Source organism: Megascapheus bottae, chromosome 7 (assembly GCF_031878675.1).
Source record: "Megascapheus bottae isolate mThoBot1 chromosome 7, mThoBot2.hap1, whole genome shotgun sequence".
NCBI classification, from domain to species: domain Eukaryota; kingdom Metazoa; phylum Chordata; class Mammalia; order Rodentia; family Geomyidae; genus Megascapheus; species Megascapheus bottae.
In genome coordinates this window covers 26,945,119-26,972,662 of record NC_143515.1, presented here as the reverse complement: position 1 = coordinate 26,972,662, position 27,544 = coordinate 26,945,119, and the positions used below count along the sequence as shown (strand labels likewise).

Genomic DNA, 27,544 nt, shown 5'->3' with positions numbered 1-27,544 from the left:
AACTTTTGGAAATATTGCCATTTTCATGATATTAATCTTCCAACTCAGGAGCATGGGAGGTTTTTCCACTTCCTTAAATTTGCTTTAATTTTCTTTATTCCAGTTTATTTTTTGTCAGTCATGGGGCTTGAACTCTGGGCCTGAGCTTCTCCCTTAGCTTTTCAGCTCAAGACTAGCACTCTACTTCTTGAGCCACAGAGCCACTTCTCTTTATTCTAGTTTTTAAAATTTTCGCTATAGAGGACCTTCTTATCTTTGGTTAAGTTAATTCATAGGTTTTGGGGTTTTTTTTGAGGCTATTACGAAAGGAGTTGCTTTCCTAATTTCATCATTGTTCTTCTCATTGTTGTCATTCAGAAAAGCTATTGAGGTGTGTAGTACAGCTATTGATCATTTTTTCCACTTATGTTTGATCCTACAAATTATTGTGCTAAGTTTATTTTCACTTATATATATATTTATTTGACATGTGATCTAGATATGTTGTCCAGGTTGGTCTCAAACTCCGGACTTAGGCTACTAAGCATCTGGAATTAGAGGTGATGTTTCTTTTCTGCTGGAGTCAGTATTTGAATATATTTACATTCTGAAGAGATTCTCCATTTTATGAGTCTTCCAATAAGAAGCTAAGATGGACATGCTTTCACAAAATACTTTTCTCTCAGTCCCTCCCTCTTCACATTCTTCCAACACATCCTTTTGCAACTTGGTGTAAAACACAGACCCAGAACTGTGTCTGTGTTTTCTCCAGGTAATACTCAAGTACACCTGCTTATGACTTGAATTTGAAATCATTCACTCAAAGACACAGACTATTTTATGGTTTTCAAATTGTTTATTATTTGAACTAGCCAGCTTGACTGCTTCATTTAGATGGAATTAATTTCTATTGGTTTGTACTATGAACTTGACTGATATAATAGTGTTTTTTAGGGAAGAGTTCCAAATCTATTGTGTAGTGGAACCATTTAGCAATCTTATCAAAATGCAGGTAAAGGCCCAGAGTATTCCCTAGATGAATACAATGGTTGCCCAGCATGCACAGAACCCTGGATTGGATTCCTTGTTTCCACATACACAGAAAAAACCAGAAGTGGTGCTGAGGCTCAAGTAGTAGAGTTCTAGTGTTAAGCAAGGCTAAGAACAGAGCTGAGGCAGTCCTGAGTTCAAGCTCCAGGATTGACAAAAAAGAAAAAAAATGCAGATAAAATATTAGACATACAAATATACAGTGGACCATGTTCCTCCTACTTTTGCATTCCTTGTAATTATGATTGCAGTTTTAATTACCATACCTAGCTTGTTCTTCGGTTTAGCTTGTTCTTTCTGCCTGGTTTATATACAAATCCTGATCTTTATTCTCAGTTTTCCACATAGGTGTGAGCTATCATACCCGGCTAATATCTACTTCCTAATATTCCCCCAGGAAATGGCAATAATAATGACCTGTGGACTACACTTTACATAGAAAAGAGATAGCAGGGATGGAAAGGCAGCCTGAAAGCTGTCCTAGTTGGTAGGAAAAATGAAAAATATTTCCGAGTGGTTTGGTTAAAGTAGGGCAAGCAAAACACTGCAGGTAATGGATTCCAACGTGGTCAAAGGCTCTAACAGAATTGTTTGCCATTTCTCAATTATGTAGCAATACTGGGCCATTAACAGGACATCAGTATTCATCCATGCATTCTAGGGCCTAGGCTGAATGGGGGAAAGGGATCCAGGGTCATTTCAAAGGCCACCAGTATTCCACTGAAACAGAAATGGAAAGGAACCAAAGGAGTGGTTATGAGAAATATTTACTTGTTTCAATTTTTTTATTACAAGTCCTGAAATCCAGAACAAGAATAGTTTGATTATTATTATGCATACACTTGTAACCACAACATGTAGAAATAGAATTTTGTCTGCCTCCCTAGCATCCTTCCACATGCTCCTTTCCTCTCTCCAAAAGCAAATAACATCCTGGCTTTAAAATAACTACTTCCTTATGTTTCTTTATGGCGTTACTGCCCAAATGAGTAGTGTATCTTTAGGTGATATAGTTTAATTTTTCTCGTACTCTAGGATATAGTTTTTAGTGTCTTTCAATCACCAGTATTTCTTCATATCCACATTCTTTCCTGTAGCTACCCATCCCTGCTCTCTGGGGTAGGCATTGGGGTCAGTGAGAAATACTGATAGTTTGAACTCAGGACCTTGTGTTTGTTGAGCTGGCATTATATTATGGATTTAGGCCTTTAGTCTTAGTTATTTTTTTTAAGATAAGGTCTCATTCCTCCTCCCCATGAATGTATTTGACCTGAAATATGTCCACTGTTACAACGTGCAATTTGCCTTCTGGGGTGATGGAGACTTATGGGCTTTTCTGCTTGTGCTAGCTTGACATGTAGCCTAACTTGTAACTTTGGATAACAGACACATGCCACTATACCCAGCTATGGGTTAAGAAATCTCATAAAGCTTTCTGCTTAGGTTGGCCTCAAATAATTATCCTTTGGTGTTCAGTCTTCTCCCTATTATTGCTGCTGTTATAAGTGTAAACTACTGACTTAATAATCTATATTTTGAAGACATCGGGCTGTCATTCTTTTTCCAGTGTTTGGATTTTACTAATTGTATGTGCGTGGTTAAGGTTCAGAAGTTATTGTGCTGTGAGTATTTTCCCTAAATCACCAGGGTCATCTAGAACTTCTTCTAGTTTCAGTTATAATTCCTTTTGAAAACTCTGTAGTTGTAGTTGGGATGGTAATGTTCTATCAGAATGTACTTAGTACAAGCGTATTTCATATTTTCCAGTGAACTGATGTTCATTGTCCAGATTAATCACTGCAGAATAATAATATTCTAACTCTCTCTCTCTCTCTCTCTCTCTCTCTCTCTCTCTCTCTCTCTCTCTCTCTCTCTCTCTCTCTCGCTCTCTCTCTCTCGTCAAGCAGAATATGTTTAAACAGAACCTTTTCTTATTCAGAATAGCTGGGATTATAGGTTTTAGACACTGGCACCTGACCTTAGCCTTTCCTTTCTTCCTTACCAGCTCTCCTGCTTAGCAAGGACATTGGATCTGATTGGTCTAAAATCTCATAATGAATTGTTTGCATTATTGTACCTTAAGTGCAATGCATTAATAACACTATTCTTATTACCATCACAAATGAAGTTACACAAAATACAATATTGCTATGTATGCTAGTCCCTTTCTCCTCCCATTTTAGAATGCTGTGGTACATCTTTATCATCAGAGAATAGAAACATCTATTCTGTACAATTTTGCATTTATCTATCACTTAGTTTTAGTTCTCCAGATAAGGATATGCCAAATATGCCAGGTGCAGTGACTCACACCTATAATTGTATCTACTCAGGAGGCTGAGATCTGAGAATCAAGGTTCAAAGCCAGCCTGGGAATAAAAGGACCTGGACTCTTATCTCCAATTAACATCTAGAAAATGGGAAGTTGGGCTTGGCTCAAGGGTAGGGCAGTAGCCTTGAGCTGCAGAGTTCAGGGACAACACACAGGCCCAGGAGTAGGGTGCTAGCCTTGAGATGAAGAGCTCAGGGAGAGTGCCCAGGCCAAGTTCAAGCCCCATGACCCCCCCCCAAAAAAAGGATATGCCAAATATTCACTGCTATTTTTGTGTTGATGTTTTTTCTAGTTACTTTGCATCTTAAAGCAATTAATAGTAGGAAAGCTCATATGAGCACTGTTCTCTTCTGGCTCTGTTTTTGCCTTTTAAAGGAAGTATACTATTTCAGTTCTCCCTTGAATCTATCATATTTCAGTGAAAATATTTGCATGTACTTGCGTCTTGCTCAATAAACTTATAAGTTTATAGGCTAATTTTAGCTTTCACTTATGAGGGAAAACATGCAAACTTTGTCCCTCTGGACCTGACGTAACTTCTCTTAAAAAATATTTTTTTTTCAAGTCTTTGCTTCTTGAATGTTATTTGGATTTTTCATGTGTGTGTGGGGGGTGCTTTATATCCTTGAAAGTTAGTTTTATTGGTTACAAACTTCTTAGCTCTCATTTTCTTTCATGCATATCCTAGTACAGGACTTTATTGCTTTTGTCATAGGGCTTTGAGATTAAAGTCTTGCTGATCTTCTTATTTCCTTCCCTTTTAAATCATATGCTTAAGTTCACAAGGGTTATTCTTCCAATTTATTTTAGAATCCAATATTTTTCCTAGTGTATGTGTTGGTTAGTAGTTATGGACTGTTTTTCTTAGGTACATATATTCTTTTTTTTTTTTTTTTTTTTTTTTTTTTGCCAGTCCTGGGCTTGAGCTCAGGGCCTGAGCACTGTCCTTGGACTTTCTCAAGGCTAGAGCTCTACCACTTGAGCCTCAGCACCACTTCCAGCTTTTTTTTCTATGTATGTGGCACCAAGGAATCGAACCCGGGTCTTCGTGAATGCTAGGCAAGCACTTTAACCACTAGGCCAAACTCCTGGCCCCAGGTACATATATTCTTTTGGATTTTTTTTCACTTTCTTTTGGTTGGTTGGCAGTACAGATACATATATAAAGTAAAATATGATATTTTTGCATACATATACATTTCAAAGAGATTAAATTAGGATAACATATCTATCATCTAAGGTTTTTTGAGAAAGGATACTTAAAAGTGTCTTTAAGCAGGTATTTCCCCGCCCTGGGGGTACTGGGGTTTAACTCAGTGCCTGGCATTCACTCACGTTGCTTGCTCACCTAGAATTCTGTTACTCTGAATCATGGTCCTCTAGATCTTAATCTCTTGAGCAGCTAGGATTATAAATTTGAACAAGTTGAAAATTTGAAATATATTATACATTATTAGAATACCATGCTAAATCTTGCTAAATATATATGTATATATATATATATATACTGATGAGAGTTTATTAATGATAGCTTGTAGCATACATTCTGTTTTCTTAATTTTTTCTCAGGAAAATTGAATTTTCTTTTCTTATGTCCAAGACTTGTCAACTTTGCTTAAATTATTTATTAACTTCCCCACCCCTCACTTGTTTTAAAGAAAAATAATCTCCCAACACATACACTATTATAGAATTAGTTCATTTTCTAGTATTTTTCAAGAGATTTATTCTTATATTTATAATTACCTATTAAGTTTTAGGACCGTATTCTTTTTTAAAATTTTATTTTATTGTTGGAGTGATGTACAAAGGGGTTCCAGTTACATTCATCAGGTAGTGGGTACATTGTTACCACTTTCCATGGTTTTCTCTCACCCCCCCCCCCCCCCCCCCCCCCCCCCCCCGCTCATCTTGTTTTTCCCTTACCTTCCCATTTTCAAATACACAAATAAACATATATATATATATATATAATATACCAAATACCAAAGTTAGAAACCGTAACAACATAAAAGAAACCTTAAGGGGAAAAGGAGAAAAAGGGAAATAGCACATTAGGAACAAAAACAACAAAGATAAACCTCTTGTTTCCATATCCTGGAGTTCATTTCACCTAGACTCATCCTATATGGCTATATGTACTGAGCTTTTGAGCTATTATGATCCACTGTTAGGAGAATCACAAACATATACTAATTGTATACTCATAAAAATGAGGGAAACCTATGTTTCTTTGCATTGGTTTTTTTTTTTTTTCGTTTTGTAGATGCTTAAAGACTTTCAATTAGTTTGCATTCTTTTTTTTCATTTTTCAGATGCTTCAAATTCTTTTAATTAGTCTATCTTATATATATATATATATATCTTTCTATGCTTTAGCGTTATATAGGGACACTATTATATACCCATTCTCATTTTTCTTATAACTTTGTGCAAGACTTGCCTAGTTTGTGGGACAAAAATCTTTGTGTAAATTTAAGAAGGGCATTATAAATACTTTTTTGCTTCTATATTTGCTTCTATATTTTGCTTCTATATTTGTTATTATTGTGTGAGTTAAAAATATGGTGGTTTGGTTGGTGACATAGTCTGACTTGTCCTACTCCTCACAGATTTGTGTGGCTTTTTTTCATTTTTCTCTGCCATCTCTGTTAAGTTTATATCACTACTTTCCCAGAGGTTCCTTTTCCATGTGAAGCTACTCCCTGGAACTGAGCCATGACTTTAATTACCATGGTTAGCTTTGATTGCTCACTGCGCTGTTTCCTTCAGCCTCTCTTCTTGTAGGTTCTACACCTTGCCATCTGATGTCGGCAAAAGACATTATTTAACTTGTCTAAATTCTAGCTCTTCTTCTGAAACACCAGTTTAAGAATGCTCTGCATGTCATAATGTTGTTTTCAGAGTCAATTTATATAATTGGTAAAGATCTTAGACGGAATCCAGGTGCAGTGGCTACAGCCTATAATCTTAGCTACTTGAGAGATGGAGAATGAAGAACTGCACTTCAAAGCCAGCATCTATCAATGGTTCTTTGTGGTGGCAAGCATCTGTTGACTTAGCAATAGGAAAGTGCAGCAATGCCTGGGCCTTCCCTGCCTGTGAGCACCTGTCTTCCTAGTGAATTAGAGAAATACAAATAGGAGCATCACAGTCCAGAGCTGCCTGGGAATAAACTGAAAACAACTTACCCATCCATTTCCACGCAAATGAAAGAATTGCATTTTTTCCTGATGTTTGAATAATAAATGTATGTCTAATCTCATGTTTTCTTGATTTATTAATCGATTGTGGAATACCTGGGCTATTTACATAACTAAGTTATTCTAGTGCTGCAGTGAACATGGACATACAAGTGACTTTACTGTATCCTCACTCCCATTCTTTTGGATAAATGTCCAGAAGTGGTAAGCAGACTAAGGGACATATGCATATATCCATGACCAACTTGACTATAATATATATAAGAGTGAAACGCCATGGTGTAAACCCTTGGAAAAATTATCTGAAAATGAATATCAGGAAGCATTAACTTAAGACTTTTTTGCCAAATAAGTAAGCAATATTAACTTTACATGGCCTCTATTATATTTTACATGATTAAATGTCAAAACCAATACACAGTAAAACCAGACTAATTTATACATACACACTTTCATATCTTGTTAATTAGAGGTAGTGAAAATTGCTCACAGTTCTCTTTCTTGTGTTCAATAGCAAGTATGTGTGTATTACCTTGACACATTTTCATCTCCACACGCCTGGGAAATGGATTATTTACCAACTTACTTTGTGTATATTTTCATTTGTATCCTGTATATATTCAGACAGTTACAAATAAGCATCCCTGAGACAATCCAAGGATTGTTTTGCTTTGTTTTTATGTAGCTCCCTACATCTTCTTCATATTTTTTTCTGTCTTATAATGTGGGAATAATGTGCAATTTTCATTGTTAGAAGATTTGAGTTTGTTTATTCTCAGTTTCCTTGAAGAGCAATTACAAACTTTTCTTTCTGGAGCTTTGCAACCATAGCACCGTAGCACCTGTCCCTTCTAGACAGTACAAACAGTGGATGAAGGAAGAGCAGGGGCACAGTGGTTATTTCAGGAGTGGTTCTGAAACTCAGCTCTTCATCCACAATTCCTCCTAATGGCTGGCTGAGGCTTAGATTTTGTCTTTTCTAAAGAGCCTGAATTCTGGAATTATATGTTGATTAACACTCTTGAATGGTTTCATTCAGGTCAAGGACTAAGAATAGATCTTTTAATCAAAGAGGGCATAGAGTATATTCAGCTACATGTTTTCCATGCAACTTTCACTGTGTAGATAACATTGAATTTACAGGCATACATTCATTAGCCCTGTGCTTTTCTTTAATGTAATAAATATGTACTGGTAAAATTAAAACAAGAAAGAATCTAAACATTGTTTACATGGCAATGAAATCTGGATAGTAGCTCAGGAAAAAGTTGGAAATTCCATTTCATAATCACATGTCTTTTTATGTTTGTTTATTTGTACTGTAGCTTCGGAAAGCAGTGATGGATCATATATCTGATTCCTTCTTGGAAACCAACGTCCCTCTGCTGGTTCTCATTGAAGCTGCAAAGAGTGGCAATGAGAAGGAAGTGAAAGAATATGCCCAGGTTTTTCGTGAACATGCCAACAAGCTGGTGGAGGTAAGTTGAAAGAAACTGGGCTAAAAAAAATTATTGACAGATGATAGAATATAGAGGTATAGAGCTTATCTCTATACATGGCAGTTGTAATTTCACGAGAAAGCCCTTGTGTGGTTTTCTTGAACAAAAAATATGATCGCTTTATCTTCTGATTGTACTATTTCATAGATCATCAGTAATATCTTTTCAATCTCATCTCTTTAATCATGCTTCAAACCACATCTGCCAACTAAAGTAGAAAAGACTTCAAAACACTGAATACCTGGTTTGATTTGGAGGAATGGAATGGGAACTTAGTACATAGCGCTCATTTTCTCCTCACACTGAAGTCTAAATTGTGTGGCCATACTGTGAATTTTTTGGGGAAATGTCCAACTTTTTTCAAAGAGATGCTTGCTTAGACTTTTGGTAAAGGGATCATAATTATATAACTGGTCTTAGAAAAAAATTGGCAGAAGATGCTTAATAAACACAAAATTATCCTGACTGATAGTGAATAAAATGTTAAATGGTAACCAGGATTCTTGAGTTCAGAATCTAAACACCAACAGTGAGACAAAGACAAGATTGGTGATGTGAGATGAATGGAGAATACAGATGTTAAAAGGAAATGTGTGTGTGTGTGTGTGTGTGTGTGTGTGTGTGTGTGTCCAAAAGCCCAGAATGGGCAAAGGAGCCTGATGTGATTCTGGAAAATCATTATGTATATGAAGTTAGAACTTTTGGAGTTTCTGAGCCACCAGGGTTCATTCTCCCAGATTCATATAAAAATAAAATCACTTAAAATTCACAGAAAAAGGAAATGCTTTATGTTATGCTTTGTTTTCTTGGGGTGGCAAAGTTCTTCATAGTTTCTTAGGTGAAAAATCCTCTCCTAGTACTCAATTTAGTTGTATCCTAAGCATCAAGTTTGCTCTTCCGTTAGTTGACAGCACTGTTAGTGGACCTGACACTAAAGATATTCAGCTCCCACAAAATCCTACATCAACAGCAAAGCCCTACATCAAGGGCTGTGGTACCTGCGCGCTAAGACATAGTCCCTAATATCAGTCTACACAATTTGCCATTTTTCTAACTAATTAGCATATCCATGGTACTTTTATAATCTTTGTTTAATATAGAGTTCTACATAAATTATTTTTTTCATTTCTTATATGGCTAGTTGGTTCTCTCTCTCTCTCTCTCTCTCTCTCTCTCTCTCTCTCTCTCTCTCTCTCTCTCTCTCTCTCTCTCTCTCTCTCTCTGTCTTTCCCCAATCTGTATCTTTTTCTGACAAGTGACAAAATCATTTTTGCAAGTGGTTTCTCAGTTTAATCATATTTTCTAAAAAATAAAAAGCTTCCAGCTTCATTTTTTGTCTTATACTTTATTTCTTCCCTTACTTTGTTTCCTCTACTTTCTTTCAATATAACTGACTGCACTTTTCTAATTTATTAAAATAAATAATCACATAAACATTTTTTTGCTTTCTTATTTTTGTTTAAGTATATTTAAGGCTGTACATTTTTCTTAAGCTATGTTATAATCTTTCTTTCTTTCTTTCTTTCTTTCTTTCTTTCTTTCTTTCTTTCTTTCTTTCTTTCTTTCTTTCCTTTTTGTGGGTCATGGGGTTTGAACTCTGAGCCTGGGTGCTATCCCTGAGATCATCAGCTCAAGGCTACCACTCTACCCCTTGAGCCACAATGCCTCTTCCAGTTTTCCAGTGGTTAATTGGAGATAAGAATCTCATGGTCTTTAGTGCCTGGGCTTTGAACTGTAATCCTCAGATCTCAGCCTCCTGAGTAGCTAGGATTACAGGCGTGAGCCACCACATCCGACAATCTCATTATTTTCTTTCTTTCTTTTTTTTTAAATCTCCTTATTTTCTAGTAACCTCATTTTTAGTTTATGTATCTATTTGTGTCCAATTTACATGAAATCCATCTATTGAGTTAAATTATTTTCTCAAGAATTTCAAGCAAACAGCCTTTACTTCTTCCTCCTCCTCCAACTCCTTCTCATTCTTCTCCTGGTTTTCTCACCCCACTAAAACTGATTTCAGTACTAATGAATTTCACTATCAGGTTATCTCCTTTAAAATTGTTCATCATAATTAGTTCAAAATAATTAACATCCCCTTATCTGAGAAATCCAGCCAACTCAGTTAAATAACTTTGGGCTGACCCTGCACTTTTAGCTTTGATTTTAACATGGGGCTTCTGCCGGCCTCAAAGGTACTGGCTAAGCCTAGATGTAGGCTCCCTTTCCTGTGTACAAAGAAAAAAAAACAGAGGAAAAAGAAGCAGGAAAAAGTGGCTTTGGGGGATTTTTTTTCACTTCTTTTGTCATTGGATCATTTCTGAAAGAGTATGTTCTCAATCTCACCCAAAGGGCATCAGTAACTGGGTCATCTGCATCTCTGTGAGGTGGCCATCTACAGGTAGGGAAGCCCCAGAATTGCCCTGGATGTTGTTAGTGATAAGGAGTCAATACCACCAAGACGGTGTGATTCTTTACCTAAAGGGACCTGTAAGGCAGCAGAGCAGGCATCCACACTTGACCATGATGATTTAAACGAAGATCTGAATGTGTGGCTGTGGGTGTTGTTGTTGTTATAGTAGGATGTGTGGCTCAAGTGCAATTGGGAGTTTCTCATAAGTCTTGAATTTGAATAGTTTTTATTTTCCTAGTGGCACCTTTTCCTCACATTGACATTTCTTCCTCTTTTTAAAAAAAACAAAATTTATATTTATTTTTTTAAATTATCTTTAGCTACTTACACAAAAGGGTTTCAATTTATCATGACAATTTATAAGAATCATACACCCTTGATCAGTGTTATCCCTACAATCATCATCTCATCCCCAACCTCACACACCAAAAGTGGGCTTTCTCATAGGACTGACTATTTGTGGGTCTGGAAGAAAATGAAGGTGGAAAGATAGCAATTAAAATGACCCTTCAAATGTTCAAATATGAGGCAAGATTTATTTCAATGTATGATTTTGATTTCTCAAGTCACTTTTTTCATACATCAGATAAATTTTAACAATTTTATTTTTAAATGACACATAATTGTGTATGTGTATGTGTATGAAGTTCCAAATGATATTCCAATACATGCAGACATTGTGTAATAATCAAATCAGGGTAAAGTATATTTATCAACACAAACATTATCATATGTTCATAGTGATGTCATTCAGAGTCTTCTCTCCTAGATATTTTAATAATGCAGTACATTACCAGAGCTATTTTCTCACATCTCTTCCAATCTCCCTTCCTAAAAAAAATGAGGATATGAATGTTTTCTTCTAAAGAATATTCACTTTATCCTCTTCAGGATGAGGTGACCATCAGCAAGAAGCTGATGGTCTCAGGCTAAATAGACATTTGAGTGAAGTTCTGTTGAGGTTTGTTTGTACTTTTAAAAATTCACCCAGGTGCTGGTGGCACATGCCTGTAACCCTAGCTACTCAGGATGAGATCTGATGATGACAGTTCAAAGCTAGCCCAGACAGCAAAGTCCATGGAACTCTTATCTTCCATAGCCTACTTAGAAAAAGCTGGCATTATGGTTCAAGTAGTAGAATATGAGTTTAGGGCATAGAGAGGCCTAGGGCCTAGACTCTGTTCCTGAGTTCAAACCCAAGATGAGCCCAAAAAAACAAACAAACCAAGAAAGAGATAAAGAAGGTGTGTGTGTGAGAGAGAGAGAGACAGAGAGAGAGAGAGACAGAGAGAGAGAGAGAGAGAGAGAGAGAGAGAGACAGAGAGACAGAGAGACAGAGAGACAGAGAGAGACAGAAAGACAGAGACAGAGAGACAGAGACAGAGAGAGACTGAGAGACAGAGACAGAGACAGAGAGAGAGACAGAGACACAGAGAGAGAGCAAAGAAAAAGAAAAATATTCCAGGCATCCTCTCTTGCTACAGTCTTATAGAATAATTTTCCAGAAATTCCAGTATTGCAATATTAGGTGTATTACAACACAATCTCCAATCATTTTAATATCCAGAATAAATGAGACTGCTTAATCTATGAGATTTTCTTATAGCAGCTAACTTCTGCCTGATGTCAGGTTGATGGAGTCAAACTCTCTTCAGTTAGCATCTCTTTCCAGTTTAGTGTAAGTCATCACTCTTGTTTGGGACCATTTATTTCCTCTTTGATCTTGCTTCCCCCTTCACATCACATGTCATTGTCTTTCGAGAGCCCTGATAGAGCCTTACATTTCCACTAATGTAAATCATGTGAGTTACTCAAAGTAAGCTGAATGAAGCATGCATGAAATAATCTATGAACGAGTGATTATCGTTTTAGTCTTCAGCATTTTTTACTTGATTATTGTATATATTTATCTTTCCATCCATTTATATATTTATTTCTTATTATATTTCCCCCCTTTCCCTTTGTTTGATAGATAAGTGGTGTTCACAAAAGTGGATGCTATCAAGTAAATGGGCTTATCACAATTTATTATATGCTGTGGTGATACTTAGAAAGTTCTCAGTAAGGATAATTTTAGGGCAAGTGAGCTATCAGTAAAATATGAATTGGAAAAATAATTTGACTGTTCAAAGGGGAAATTTTAAGTTTTTGTTTTTATTCTCCATAGTAGTTTAGTTGTTAGCATTTTATAAAGAGTAGGTGAACTCGAACCAGAGTTTCTTGATTAGGAAAATCTGAGAGTTTGAATATGTTTTAATATATATATATATATATATATATATATATATATATTATCAGCTACTGGAGGACATATTCTGTTCTTCTCACCCTTAGAGAAGGGCAGAATAATAATTAGCAATCTCTCTTTCCCTCCATTTCAGTATCAACAGCTCAGCCTCTGTGAGAGGCTACCTAAGGACTTCGGGGTGGTCTGACACTGAGGGAGGGCTGAGTTGATCAGAGGACACGTGTCGTACCTCATTTCCAAGCAAGTTAAATGAAGTTTGGAGAAGTGGAATGCAAATGATGACAACTCAGTATCAAAGTGATGTAGGGGTTGGGGAAAGAGTGAATGTAAATTGGGGGCAAAATATGCATTGCTGCAATAAAAATAAAAGCTAATCTTGAAAATGAGATGCAAAAGCAGTACAGCTGTTTTTAGTCTCCAAAGTAGTTTTAATCCTATTGCTTGACTGCTCAGTTGAGCAATGCCTGCTCTTCTTTGTCCCTATCTCAACCTCTAACACCCTAGTGCAGAAAACCTGTTTAATGGGGTGGGAATTAAAGTAACTCCCAGAATGCTGCACACATCCAATGGCCTCCCCAGTCATTGTCGCATTGTCGTCTCCTCCTCCTCCTCCTCCTCCTCCTCCTCCTCCTCCTCCTCCTCCTCCTCCTCCTCCTTCTTCTTCTTCTTCCTCTTCTTCCTCCTCTTCCTCCTCTTCCTCCTCTTCCTCTTCTTCCTCTTCTTCTCCTTCTTCTCCTTCTTCTTCTTCTTCTTCTTCTTCTTCTTCTTCTTCTTCTTCTTCTTCTTCTTCTTCTTCTTCTTTTTCCTCCTCCTCCTCCTCCTTTTTCTTCCCAGTAGACTGAGTGCATAGGGTTCCTTTTCCTGGCACTGCCTCCCCCTCAATTCCCAGTCCTTCCTTTCATTCCTATCTATTGTTTAACTTTCATTCTGAATATGTACCTTAGTAAGATCAAGTCCCTGCCTCTTTTTTTTTCACTTTTATGATATTCCATTTACTGTAGGATTGAGTTTTACAGCTATGTACTATGTCTTCTGCTAACCTACCAATTCGTTTAGGATTAGGACTATGTTGAATTGATTCTTAACCATACTTCAGCACCTAGCTGAATGTCTCTGTAGAGCAAATATTCAATAAATAACTGGTGCCTAAGGAAGGAATAAAGTGATTCAGCTAGCCAGAAATGTCACTGGTTTTGTGCCTCCTGAGATAATATATTTTAATAGTATGGATCCAGGATGCTAAGTGTTACCATAGATATCAGAAATAAAGAGGCATTGTGTCTGTTTAATTTTCTCATTTACTACCAAGGCAGAATTTCAGGTCTGGGAAGAACTGATGTGGAGAACTCCATTTCCACTGAGTAGAAAGGACTTGCTATTTATTTCTCCAATTCCTGACAGTGTAAGAAGTTTTCCCGGTCTGCACTTAACTCTACTGTGGTTCTCTTTGTCTTCCAAGCATGCTTATATTTTCACTCTCAGTTACAATGAATGTGTGGAAGGGAACTGGTTCTACATGACAAAGCAGAACATTGAGGCCAGGAAAATGATGAATGAGACACAAGAAACTTCAGTCATCTTCCTTATTGTCTTGATGTCATACTCATTATGGCTAGAACTCATGAAGACTAAGAGGCTCTATCTTGAAAGGAAGAGACAAATCTATTTATGTGATTCATTGGTGTAGGCACCAGAGTGCTTTGGTTTCAGCCCAGGGTGAACTCTAATTGTAATTCACTAGCACGTTATTGCATTGAGCAACAGTCATAGAGAGATTTCCATGCTGACGCTTTCCTGGTTGTTGGCAATATAAACACACAAAAACACAGAGCAGCCTTTTGTCCTCCTGAAGGATATATTCTATTGTGAAAGACAAACAATGAAAAAGGCAAATGTGTAGCCTATAAGGTGGAACTGTGGTGCCTTGGTACAGAACAAGACACAGAGCGATGGTGATGATGTGGAGGGAATGAGAAGTGTATCAGGAAGGGCAGCACTCATATGATGATTACTAGGAAAAGAGCAGAAGAAAGTGGAAGAGCATTTCATAACATGGAAAGAGTGAGAGTAAGTCCTCAAGGCAGTAGTGTGCTCGGTACACATGAATAAAAACAAGGAGACCTGAACAACTGGGGCTGAACATGAGAGGAAAAATTAGAGAAGAAATTGAGGATTGAGGGTAAAGACTGAATTTTACTGGGATATCTCAACCCATTGGAAGGCTTTCAACAAAGACGTAACATGATATGATTTCAATTACAAAACAACTTCTGTTGTTATGACTATATAGAATAATAAAGATGGGAGCCAGAAAAAATATATACAATGAAACTACAAGCAAGGGATTAGTAAAACAGAATGTATAGAAGCAGGAAGATTAGAAGAAATGATTGGATTTGGGCTGTATTTGCAAGGTTGTTTTGGATGTGAGGATCTGAGCCAAAGAGAAGTCTGGGATGACTCCAAAGTTTTGACATTCTACAGTAATGAAATCAGTTGAAACTTGAGAGAGAGAGAGAGAGAGAGAGAGAGAGAGAGAGAGAGAGAGAGAGAGAGAGAGAGAGAGAGAGAACATAGCTTACACTCAATTGGCTCTAGCTTGCAGCTGTTTGATAGGTGTGATCCTGAAAACCCCACACAAATGTCTCAGGTTTAAATAAATGCAATAGAGCTTTGCAAATTCCAGGGTTTTGTTTTAAACCATAAGCCAAAAAAGAAAATCAAGGGAAGCTGCCTCAAAAAATTACATTGATGGATTGCCACGCATTTTTAAAGCTAGAATTTTCATCTTCTCCTCCCTCCTACCCCCAAGGCTACACTTACCAATTAGTGTACATGTCCATATTAGGGAGGAATTATCTGAGTTTCTCAAATAACCAAGTCATAACAGATCTATAAGTAATAATGTTCTATGAAGATCCATTTTTGTTTAGCTAAAGCATGGATTATACTCAAACTAAATTGATCACATCATTTAAGAACTATATATTTAAATCTATTCTTTCTTCTTAAATGTCTTAACTCTAAAAATCCCACTCTGAAATGTTACTTCTTGTAGCGTACAATAAAACATTATGGAGAAGTTCAGATGTCTATGATATATAAATACATATATATATGTAAATACATATATATATATATATTGCTAGTCCTGGGGCTTGAACTCAGGTCCTGAGCCCTGTCCAGGCTAGAACTCTACCACCTGAGTCACAGCTCCACTTCCCACTTTTTCTATGTATGTGGTACTAAGGAATTGAACCCAGGTCTTCTTTCATGCTAGGCAAACACTCTACCACTAGACTAAACTCCCAGCTCCTCTACCTTATACTTTCAATTGCTACATAATTATAGGCAAATGTTCTTTATTAACCCTTCATTTCTTTACCTACATAATGAAATAAATTAATCAAGAAGATATATAACCATTTCCATCTCACATTGCTAGAAAGAGGTAGAGCTCCAATGAGATTCAAAATCTCAGATTTCAGAGATCACACTATTAAGCACTGTTCCTCACCACCCCAGGCTCCCAAGGTAGGTACCACACAGCCTACTGTGAAATCCTTTACATAAAGTTTTGGTATGTACTTGGTCCCAAAGTAATTGCTCAAAAATATTAGATACTACTACCACTGCTATTGAACAGACATTAAATTACATATCCTTAAAATTGTACTTCAGAAAAGTGCTCTACTTTACTGCACAGATTTCTGAAAGTAATGCATATTACTGCTAAAGAATTTTTACCTACCTTAGTAGAATCCAAGTTGCTTTATCATTACTGGCAGTGGAGAGTAAGCTAAATTCTCTTACTTGCTCAATGAGTCTTGACCTTTGTGCTACCTAATTCATATCTATTTAAGCTACTAAGTGCTTTGGACTTTTAGAAATTTTTTTCTGCAAATGATGGAATCTAAGGATCTTAAGTTTTTTCAGGTCAAAAATCTACTCCAGTGGTGTGGATTGTTTATGAAAATAATAAAAATGCTTTTGGGTAACATTTAAATCTTTATAAAATCAAATGTAAAGTACAATGCTATGATCATTAATTCTTTTTCATATAAGAAGAAACAACTATGAGATTCCATGAAAATTTAGTTTGTTGGCATTTAGATGGAAACAATTTTTACCTCAACCAATCCCTTTAAGTTATATTCCAATAGCTACTTCGAGTTCCCGTATGAAAAAAAATTCCAGGTGGTTACTGTATCTGACTTTGTTACGGGGTATATTGTATATACATTTATTTGCTTATTTGAAATAGGGAAAGGAAGGGGGACACCAAGATGATTGGGAGGGGATTGGGGGTGGAAAATGGGAACAAAAACATGAGAAGGGTTTTCAATATGAGCGAAGTAATGCACCTGCTACCTCATGAATATAACTATAACCCCTCTATACATTACCATGACAATAACATTTAAAAAATTTAGAAAAATAAGAACAATTAATTATGCTGCTAGATTTATATTTACCACTTAGTTCTTGTTCTATGGTAGAATGTCACAGTAACTTTCATATGTAATCTCTTTTCAATTTTAAATAAGTGCATTAGTCATCCATCTCAGAGTTTTGAAGACGAGAAGTCTGAGGCTCAAAGAAACCAAAAGCAGTTTGGGCAAAGTCACCAAGCTGTGGGCGAGTGACAGAGACAGAATACAGGTGCCTTGACTTGTTATTTCAGTTGTTCCATATGGCCCCCTGCTCTGTATACATATTTATATTTAGTCACCTGGTGCACTCTTTACTAGCTTACCTATAAGTCAGCACAGAGAAAATATTCTTAAGTCTATTCCCCATGACGTAAATGAAGAACATCATAATGTGTGATGAGGTAGAAACTAGAATCTGGGCTGTAATTGTCAGATAAGAAGTTACATTCGGTATTGAGGCTTATTGGTATTTGACATTTTGTTGTTCTAATTTATACTTTTGCTCTATCATCATCATTCTCTAAATGCATAAGTATAGAATTTGTTATTTTATGTTTTCCAAAACTGCCCAAAATATGTATACATTATCTTGCTAACTTAGAAAACCATAATTTTGTCATCCAATGTTAGATTGTTAAGGTCATAACCCCTTAAAGCAGAATAAAAATAAGAATTGAATGCTTTTAGAAATGATGTGCTTTAAGAAATAAAAAAATGCAAGATTTTATTTGCCTTAAATGTGCACATGTTCAATTTTGCTAGCTGGATGGGCTCTTTAAATCATGAAGCCCTCTAGCCAGCCTGAAGCCATATTTTGAGAGGGATGGTGTGTAGGACATTGCTTTTGTGAATTAAAATCAAGTTTCAGATTATCTTGACTCCATTAAATTTAGAAGGAGGTAGAATTCAATGTCATGAAGCCCTGTGGCTGGCCTGAGGCTTACTGAACGTGTCCTTTCAACCCTTACCTTAATATACAACCCTGAATCCATTGGACCCAAGGACTAGAATTTCTTTGATGTTGTGGTGATATACTCTGATGGTGGCATGGATGAAACCATCACGTTAATCCTCTGACCTGCCAAGTTTCAGATTCTAGAACAACAAGAAGACCTAAACAATTGTTTTGTTCTAGAATACATTGGAGGATGAATCAAGAATTTGGCAATTATAGGAGAATAAGTTAAATGCAATATCTCAATGTTCTCATGCCTTACTTGACCATGCACCTGAAGTTTAGGATTCAGCTAGTCACTATCACCACTGAGTGAGCATTCATATGGAGCTCATCATTCTTTATTGTAATCCCATGACATTGGCCTGTGACTGACCCGACAGTGAAAAGATGGAATGGAATAGCTCTCACTATGAGGAAGTAAAAAAGAGAGAATAAAGGCCAATGCTTGTCATATAGAAAGATACACACTTTAGCTAAATAATTCTGTGTTATTAATGGAGGTAATTTGTTTATATGTTAAGAATGTCCTAGTATATACTTTTTAAAAACTCTTTTACTGTTTGACTATTTCACTTATATTTCATTAGCATTTGTTGCTAAAAGCCATGAACTATAAATGAACACAATGCCATGGAGTAGCAGGTGTGGCATATTTAGCACACTATCCTGCAGTCTTCAAACACCATTGTCCCTTAAAACCACTTCTATACATATACGGGGGGTGGGATCTTTATATTAGATACACACATGCATTCTTTGATCTAAAGAACAAATGTTTTTCTTAATCATATATAAAACACATCGTGAGCAGCTTTGGGGCAAATTTTGATGTTTTAATTGGCCTTTATTGCAAAAATATAACTAAAATCTGTAATGCAAAGAGAAATTTCTGGAATTCACTTACTACCACTTCCAACCAGATTGCTGTCCTAGGCTGCTCCTATTTAGACAGGTGTGAATGTCACATATCCAAGGTGCCTGGGAATTAAATCAATATTTTTATATAATGCCAGTTGCTACCAAAATATAGGTATTTGCACAGATTTGACAAGTTTCTGTTTCCCATGCTAAAACAAAAGGAGTCTCATGACTTTGAACTTTTCCCTGTATGTTTAGAGAACATGGATGCTTTCCAAATCTGCAAATAGTCCCAAGAGAATGATTTATTCATTCTCATTGAATTTAAGGGGGGGGGTGAGGGAGTTCAAGATGCTTCCCTTATAGTCTTCTGTATTTTCTTATTGAAAAATTTTGAAAAGCTTCATTTATAACTTAATTTTGAAATTCCAGGTGCTGTGATTTTGAAACCTGTAAAGTACAGGCAAAAATGCAGCAGAGGTTGCTTCCAGGAGAAAAGATGCTGCTGCTGATTTTTATTATTATTTTTTGCAAAATATCATGACAGTTTCTACACAGGCTGAAGATTTAGAAGGTGTTAATGACAACAAGGCAATATAGTTTCTTATGGATCCGTAGTTTCACAACTAAAAATAGGCTGTGATTTGACCTATCCTTATGCAACACTCAGCTAAAGAGGCTGTTTTGATCTCCACAATCAAGTATCTAAAAAGTCAAGTTCTTTTAAGTAGGTGCTTTAAAGTATCTCTGTTACACAGAGCTGCTTCTTTTAAAAAAGAAAGCAAATTTACAATTTACATCTAAAACTGTATACTTTTCATGAGCCTGTTCTGTAAACAAGATATAAGGCAGATCTGTTTGCCCCCATTCAGAAGACAACTAACACTTTAGTTTCATACCTGTTTCTCAAAGAGAGGCTCAGTAGCCTACCACTCCTCAGTGCCCCTTAGGGAGTGTAAATCATCTTCACACAGGTGAAGAAATTGAGAGTGGGAAGAGCCAAATCCAAATACTCAAATAATGGAGACAGCCAGGGATTAGGCTCAAGCCACATCCTTGCAGAGAGCACTGAAAACATTGGCAGGACTAGAGCATGACATAAGGTTCACACTGCCGTGCAAGGTCAGAAGCTGTTTACAGACTAGAGAATTCATATATTGGAAGACAGTAGGCTAAGGAAGGTGCAAGTTAGGCAAAGAAAGCAGAATATTGATTGTCTGTGCTAACATCTCTACCTGATGAATCACAAATGGAGCTTGTACTATTTCTCTGCCCTTCAATTGTGCCTTAAGGGCTATCTTCCCCTCCAATTTACTTCATAGACTTCTACATAAAACTTCTGCTTTCTCTTTATGGTCCTGTAATGAGAAACCTTTCCAAATTGGCATTCAATACATTATAGGCCTCAGTATTGGGAATTTCTACAAATACTGGCCATATCATGGACCAATATTTCTTGTATTTGTGTTGAGGAAAGAAAAAATATCTAATATCCAATGAATTCTCTGCTTGATCTTTCCTTGGAATTCTAAGGATAACAGTTGCTTTTCTTAAAATGAAAACAATTCAACCTTTGTCCCCGTTGTTTGAGTTTTAGTAGACATGCTTTTGCTCAAAAAAGCATTTATAAATGGCTGCTTCAGAACTCTGAGGAGTTTCTCATGGTCAAAAAGTACTAATGACATTTGTACAAGTGATTTTCTGGCCCCAAAGAGTCCAAGTATAAATCCATAAGGAAAGCGTAGAAGCTAATATTTCTTCAGCATATATTGGAGAACTTTAGAGTGAAATGACAATTTCTATTACAAGTTTTCCCAGAAGGTAGAAGGAAGTTAAGTGAGGTTTTCATTTTCACATAGTTGCTTTTAATTTCCTCCCCATCTCTTCCACAGTAACCTTCAAAAGAGAGAACACTTTGTTCTGATCTCAGGAATTGAAAAAAAAATTTTTGCAGAAAGTGTGCCAGTAGCTACTATTGATTGTATACAATTAGGTGTCCTTGTTCATAATTATGTTCTTGATCATAATTTCAAAGGAGGTGATCTCTGCTTTTATTTATTTTTATGTTATTAAATTTCTTAAATTACTAAGTACTCATACAAAGAAATTTCAATTTGACAGATTCTTCTGTATTTAAACGGATAGATGATTAAAGTATTTTACGAAGAAATATGACTCCTCGACAATGAGATTTTTGATCACCTCCCTTTTCTATTTTAGATTGGTTAGTTCTTTGTATTTGAGAGCTGACCTGTGCATTGTACAATGTTTGGCGGCATTGCTGGTCTGTACTGAGTTGATGCCAGCAACATCCTTACCTAGAATTGCAATGTGCAGAAATGGCTCAAACATTGCCAACCAGCTCCAAGAAGACAAAACAGTTCTGATCTGAGAAGTATTTCTCTACAAGCAGTGTCATTATTTGACTTGAACAAAGTGATCAGATATTACAAGAAACAAGTGGTTTGTTTCCTAGTTAAAATGATGTCTGAGGTTACTGTTATTCAAAAATCAGTAATTGCTGTCACACAGTAATTTGGTGAAAATCTACTGTCACAAAATTATTTCCCTGTGTTCTTTAATGATGCCAACTAGTGTGTCACAATTTAAAATACAAAAAGACTTGGTATTCTGTGAGTACATTTAGGAAATAAAACTAAATTGTTATTCAAATAGCAATATTTAATTAGGATTGTTTCATTGATATATTTTTAATTAGGGCAGCTGGATGAAAATAAGGCAGAGTGGAAAGAGAACAGGAATAGTTGAATACGTGATAATGTACTATAAAAGATGTGCACATAGAAGTGGTAGGAAGAGTAAGTTTATCCCATTCACTTCACTCCCAAGTTTGAGGCTACTTCCAAAATGAGATCCCAAGGCAGACATAACACATGCTCATTTAATGTATATTAATGGTTTGGTTTATAATTCTCTATCTTGGTCTAGACTCAATTTCTCTTTGTGGACTTATTTATCTTTTTAAAGAAAAATGTCCATACACTAAACAGGGTATTTCCCACCTTGTTGTCTAGTTATCTCTTATGTTTGTTAGTAACAAAATTATAAGTGCAGGGGCCAGGAGTGTGGCCTACTGGTAGAGTGCTTCCCAGCATGCACAAAGACCCCAGGGTCAATTCCTCAGTACCACACACATAAAGAAAAGCTGGAAGTGGTGCTATGGCTTAAATGATAGACCTCTAGTCTTGAGGAAAAACCCAAGGGCAGTGCTCAGGCAAGTTCAAGCCCCATAACTGGCAATATATATATATATATATATATATACACACACACACACACACATATATGTATGCACACAAACACACACAGGATTGGAAGAACATGTTCTGTATATAGATCTAGGAAGTCAGGCTTATATACAGCAAGGTCAACATGCAAAGGGGAGGATGTGGTACCGGAGTGTAGCCTAGTGGTAGAGTGCTTGCCTAGCATGCACAAAAACCCATGTTTGATTCCTTGTTACCACATACATATAAAAAAGCTGGAAGTGGTGCTGTGGCTCAAGTGGTAGAGCTCTAGCCTTGAGAAATCACAAAGCCAGTGCTCAGACCCTGAGTTCAAGGCTTCAGACTGGCCAAAAAAAAAAAAAAAAAGACTGAAAGTGGAAAATGTGTACAGTTCCAGAATGCTGGGTGTACAAACCAGTGGCTTTCCTCTTTGTGAAGGAAGATTGCGTGGGTGTGGAAATGAGTATATTTGAGTAAGCCAAGGACTGGATGCTATTCCCCCAGTGTATGAAATGCTGATTACAGAAAACCAAAGGCCTTACTGCTCAAAGTGTGGGACCCAGGGCCAATAAGCACAAACCTTAGTTTAGAATTAGTTAGAATTAACAATTCAGAATCTCAGATCCCACACCTCATTTCATGCTAGGACCTGTGTGCTGTCCATGAATTTGTTGTAGTTTTTTTTTTTTCCCAAGGCTAGTGCTGTACCACTTGAGCCAGCATTAGAATTTTTTTAACTTTGTTTTTTAGGTAGTTAAGTAAAGATAAGGGTTTCATGACCAGCCCAGACTAGCTTCAAACCATGATCCTCAGATAGCAGTCTCCTGAATAATTAGGATTACAAGTGCGAGCTAATGGTACCCAGCTTCCATTCTAAGTTTTAATATAATTCTTATATGCTTTTTTATTTTTATTGTCAGTTCTAGGGCTTGAACTCAGGGCCGGGGCATGGTCTTTGAGCTTTCTCAAGGCTAGCACTCTACCACTTGAGCCACAGCACCACTTCTGGCTTTTTCTGTGTGTGGCACCAAGGAATCAAACCTAAGGCTTTGTGCATGCTACACAAGCTACTACTAGATATTCTTTTCCCTAGAATATATAACCATGGATACTGGTTATGAGCAAACATATACAAGAGGCCCCTTAGTATCCGTAAGTGTTTGGCTCCAAAGTAGACTATCATTGAAGAAGACTTATAAATTCTTAGGATACATACGTTTCAATAATTTGCTGTTGATGCTTGCTTCATTTTTTTTCTCATGATACTGCCGAGTTTCCACTAAAGACATGCCACCTTTCAACAAACCTAAAATATCTACTTTAAAATTGAAGACATTTATCTTGCATTCAGGTACAATTTACTTCTAGGGAGGAATATTTCTATAAAATTAAGATCAGGGAAGCACTCAGCAGATCATACAGTGATTTATGTGTACTTATATGTAGAACTGACAACTTTTCTGAATCAACTGAGCTTGTAAATGACCAACACAATTTAAAATTTTATTTCAGAAATTTCTTTAGACTTTGATTTTTTTATTGTTTTACTTTTCTGGGTCAAAACCACATATAATAAATGGGCTTATTGTGTTTAAAGGATTTCCTCAGTCTCTAGCCAGTAATTAGAGACCTTTAATGTACATGAACACTGAAAAAAATATAATTTTGGAAATACTACATTACATCAGGCCACAGAGGCTTGGAGGAGGCTTGACTTCTTATTGTTATGTGAGGTGATGGGGTGATTACTTTGGGACCAATTATTATTATTATTATTATTATGATGATGATGATGATGATTATTATTATTATTATTATTATTATGTGCCAGTCCTGGGAACTGAATGCACGTCTTAGATACTATCTGTGCTTTTTTGCTCATGGTTAGTTCCACTTTACCAATTTAGCCACAGCTCTACTTGTATCTTTTTTAGAGATAATAGTTCCAGGCTGGCCTTGAACTATGATCCTTAGAAATCAAACCTTCCTGAATAGTTAGAATTACAAGCAAGAGCCTGTGGCACCCAGCAAACTTCATTATTTTAAGGCTAAAATATGAATAAAACCTCAGATATCACAGAAATTTACTGCTGAATACAAGTTGCCTTTGAATCACCCTGTCAAAGACTGCCAAGAAATGCATATTGCTATTGAGCTGATACTTATATATCAATCTTAACTATTACTTACTTAGATATTGTTACTTGTTCCTAGGCATTTGTTACAAGTCTACTTGATATGAGGTAGGTGCTTTGCTGCTAGGACAAAAACAAATGTCACATATACTCTGTGGCTTAAGCAACAGAACTGCAGTTTTCATGGTTCCAGAACCATGCAATATCAAGGTACCATCAAGTCTGGTTCTCTCCAGGCTTCTTATGGTTTGTAGATGGCACCATCTCTGAGTCTCTCCACGTGGGCTTTCTTTTTTGCTTGTTCACCCTTGGAATCTCCTTCTGTGTTCAGGTTTTTGTTGTTGTTTTGTTCTGTTTTGCTTTTTCTTATAAGAACACCACTTAGATTGGGACAGACCTATCTTAATTATCTCATTCCAACTTAGGCAGTTCTTTAAGGATCTCCAAACAGTCATAATCTCTTGCACCTAAATTAGGGTCAGAGCTTCAATATATGAATTCTGAGTGGATACAGTTCAGACCATAACAAATACTCGCAGAGAGAAATGTCTGCTCTGATGTTTCCTTTTTAAAAGATTTCATTTTCATTGTTCACCTGTTATTTATGACAATGATTACATAACCAAGAAGTGAATTGAATGGTAGTCTAGGCCACAATTTATTTTTTCACTAAGTGACCATTGTACTTAAAAAAAAAAATCCTCAACCTTTTCAAACGTGTTGGAGGAGTCTACCCAACGGCAACATAAAGTTCTTCCAACTCTTAAGTGTTGTTTGAGTTGATAGAGTCAGTCATGGACCTAACAAATAATTTTTATTATTCCATCCACTTTCACTGGAAGCAAAACTGTCAGGGTTTGCTCACTACTAATTTTTTTCATCAAAATCCATGTATTTCCCTTCTAGCATATGTCACTAAGTCCTGTCATGAAAAACATTGTGCCTTTTTTCCCCCTACACATTTCTTATTCTTCCATTTCAAGACTTGTCCTTGAACTGGAAGAACCTCATTGAAAACTCATAGACTTATTTACCAAAAGGGCACAAGTGGAGTGAGAGATAAGCCTTGCCCTGACCTCTTCAGGCCTCTAATCCTGCTGGAAAATCCTATTTCTTATCCTGAGTAAGTGCAGTTCTCTAATTTTGCCTTTTGCTACTGCTGTTGAGGGAACATGTATTTTAAAAATTCACTTTACTTTTTGATAATAAAATATTCACTGAAATTATATGAGTAAACAAAATGTAGTAGGAGTGGCAAGTGAGAACAGTAATGATGCTGAGAGTATCATGTAATTACAAGCTAGGAGGCTCCCAAGTCTAAATAATTTCTTGGCTATTTTAGGGCTCTTTGCCAGCTGCATTTACTGCAGCCAGGGTATCTGATTATACACTATAATATACCCTGCCAAAAAGACAGTGAAGAAAAATTCATCGGCAACTTAGTTTTTCATTCCCACTGTCACATCTTGATGTTAAAGTATTTTCAGATAAAGTGAAGATTTTAAGAATAAGTGAGGCATTGTGTGCAGGTGTATGTGCTTGACAATAATATGGAAGGTTTGGGGGGAATTTTTATATTTCATATCTTATGTTTTCATGTTATTCTTTCATCTGAATATGCTTTGTCCTTGGAATGGCTCAGTCAGGAAGCTAAGGCAACTGCTCTACCAAGAAATGCCACATGACCAATAGCTTATAAACATGATTTTAAAGTTTATATGTCTGTACTTCTAATGCCAGCTTTCTTAATTAGCGTACTGTTCTGAACCTATGAGATCTACCAGTGAGCAAAACAGAGGACTACACTCCTGAGAAACTTAATTCTACCAGGAGAATTCTAATTAATTCTACATTCTAACTGTAGAAGAGAGAAAATAAGCAGTAGAAAAAATAGGCTTATAATACTGATTTTTTTAATTATGAAAGTGATGTGAAGAGGGGTTACAATTACATACATCAGGTAATGAGTGCATTTCTTTTTGCAGCATGTTATGCCCTCTCTCATTTTCGCCCAGATTTTCTCTCCTGACCGCACTCCTCCCAAGTTGTATAATTTATTTTCAGCATAGTTCTAGTGATTATCACTGAATTGGCTCACCATTTGACCCTTTGACCCATCATTTCTGTGCTTCCACTTTTTCTCCCCAAATCAGATAAGCTTATATATAAGACAAAGGGTACAGAAATTAAAAAAAAACACTTACAAAAGTGGGAGATGGGGAGGAAGAGAAGAAACAAGAAAAAAGAACCATAAATAGCATAATAAAATATCTCTTGTTTCCATTTCTTGGAGTTCATTTCAATAAGCATTGTTTTATATGATCATATGCACATAGCTATTAAACCATGTGGGACTCTTCTAAGAACAGCTTCACTGTGTGAATGTTGAGAATGCTATTTAATTAATGCCCAAGTGTAATTGTTGCCTTTTACTATCCATTGGGTTTACTTGTAGATCTGTCATCACATTCCAATTGTTATGAATGAGAAAAATAGTAGTGGTTTCATAGATGAAAAAGTGAAGATGAAAAGGAAAAAGTTGAGCAGAGTCATGTCAGGAGAGGGCAAATAAGATAAATCAATAGAAAATCAAAGATGTAGCATTAGTATTTCTTATTGGTCACTGGGTCTCCATTTACCTGTTCATTGGTGATAGCATAATATTTCTAATGGCGTGTCATTATTTCAGAAACATTGCACAGTGTTTAGACAGAACAAAGGTCATTGTCCTGTACAATAAATGACTATGTAAACTAAGAGGAAAGATATTTTTTTTAATTGATTCTTGGTAAACAGGAGATTACAGTACCTTCTTAGGAAAAGTTCTATTTAAAAAAAAACTGCAAAATTAAACAAGTTGAAAAAATGTTTCTACTAATTATGAATTTATGGCTATCCTGACCAGTTTGTCATTCCTTCCATGATATCTACACGCATTAGGGCACAAGATAGCTTATGCATCAAGGCAAAGTATATCTGTTTATTGTTTAAAGGGATTTATTTTTGAACACTGTTGATTGATAGGCCTACTATTGAAGAAGGGTAGAGAGAGAACACAGAACTTTATAAGGTAACTCTGTATTCATTTTTTTTTGCCAGTCCTGGGGCTTGAACTCAGGGCCTGAGCACTGTCCTTGGGCTTTCCTCAAGGTTAGAGCTCTACCACATGAGCCACAGCACCACTTCCAGCT

The 27,544-nt window shown here is 36.3% G+C and overlaps 1 protein-coding gene across 5 annotated transcripts in view; it reads left to right on the top strand.

Moving 5' to 3' along the window:
* The window catches only part of Ctnna2 (catenin alpha 2), a 1,042,262-nt gene that overhangs the window by 816,278 nt on the left and 198,440 nt on the right, over positions 1 to 27,544 (top strand). For all 5 annotated transcript variants that reach the window (XM_090336597.1, XM_090336596.1, XM_090336594.1 and 2 more), the window contains one exon: positions 7,890 to 8,042. In XM_090336597.1, coding sequence (XP_090192723.1) covers positions 7,890 to 8,042 — 153 coding nt within the window. The remainder of the gene's footprint in view (positions 1 to 7,889; positions 8,043 to 27,544) is intronic.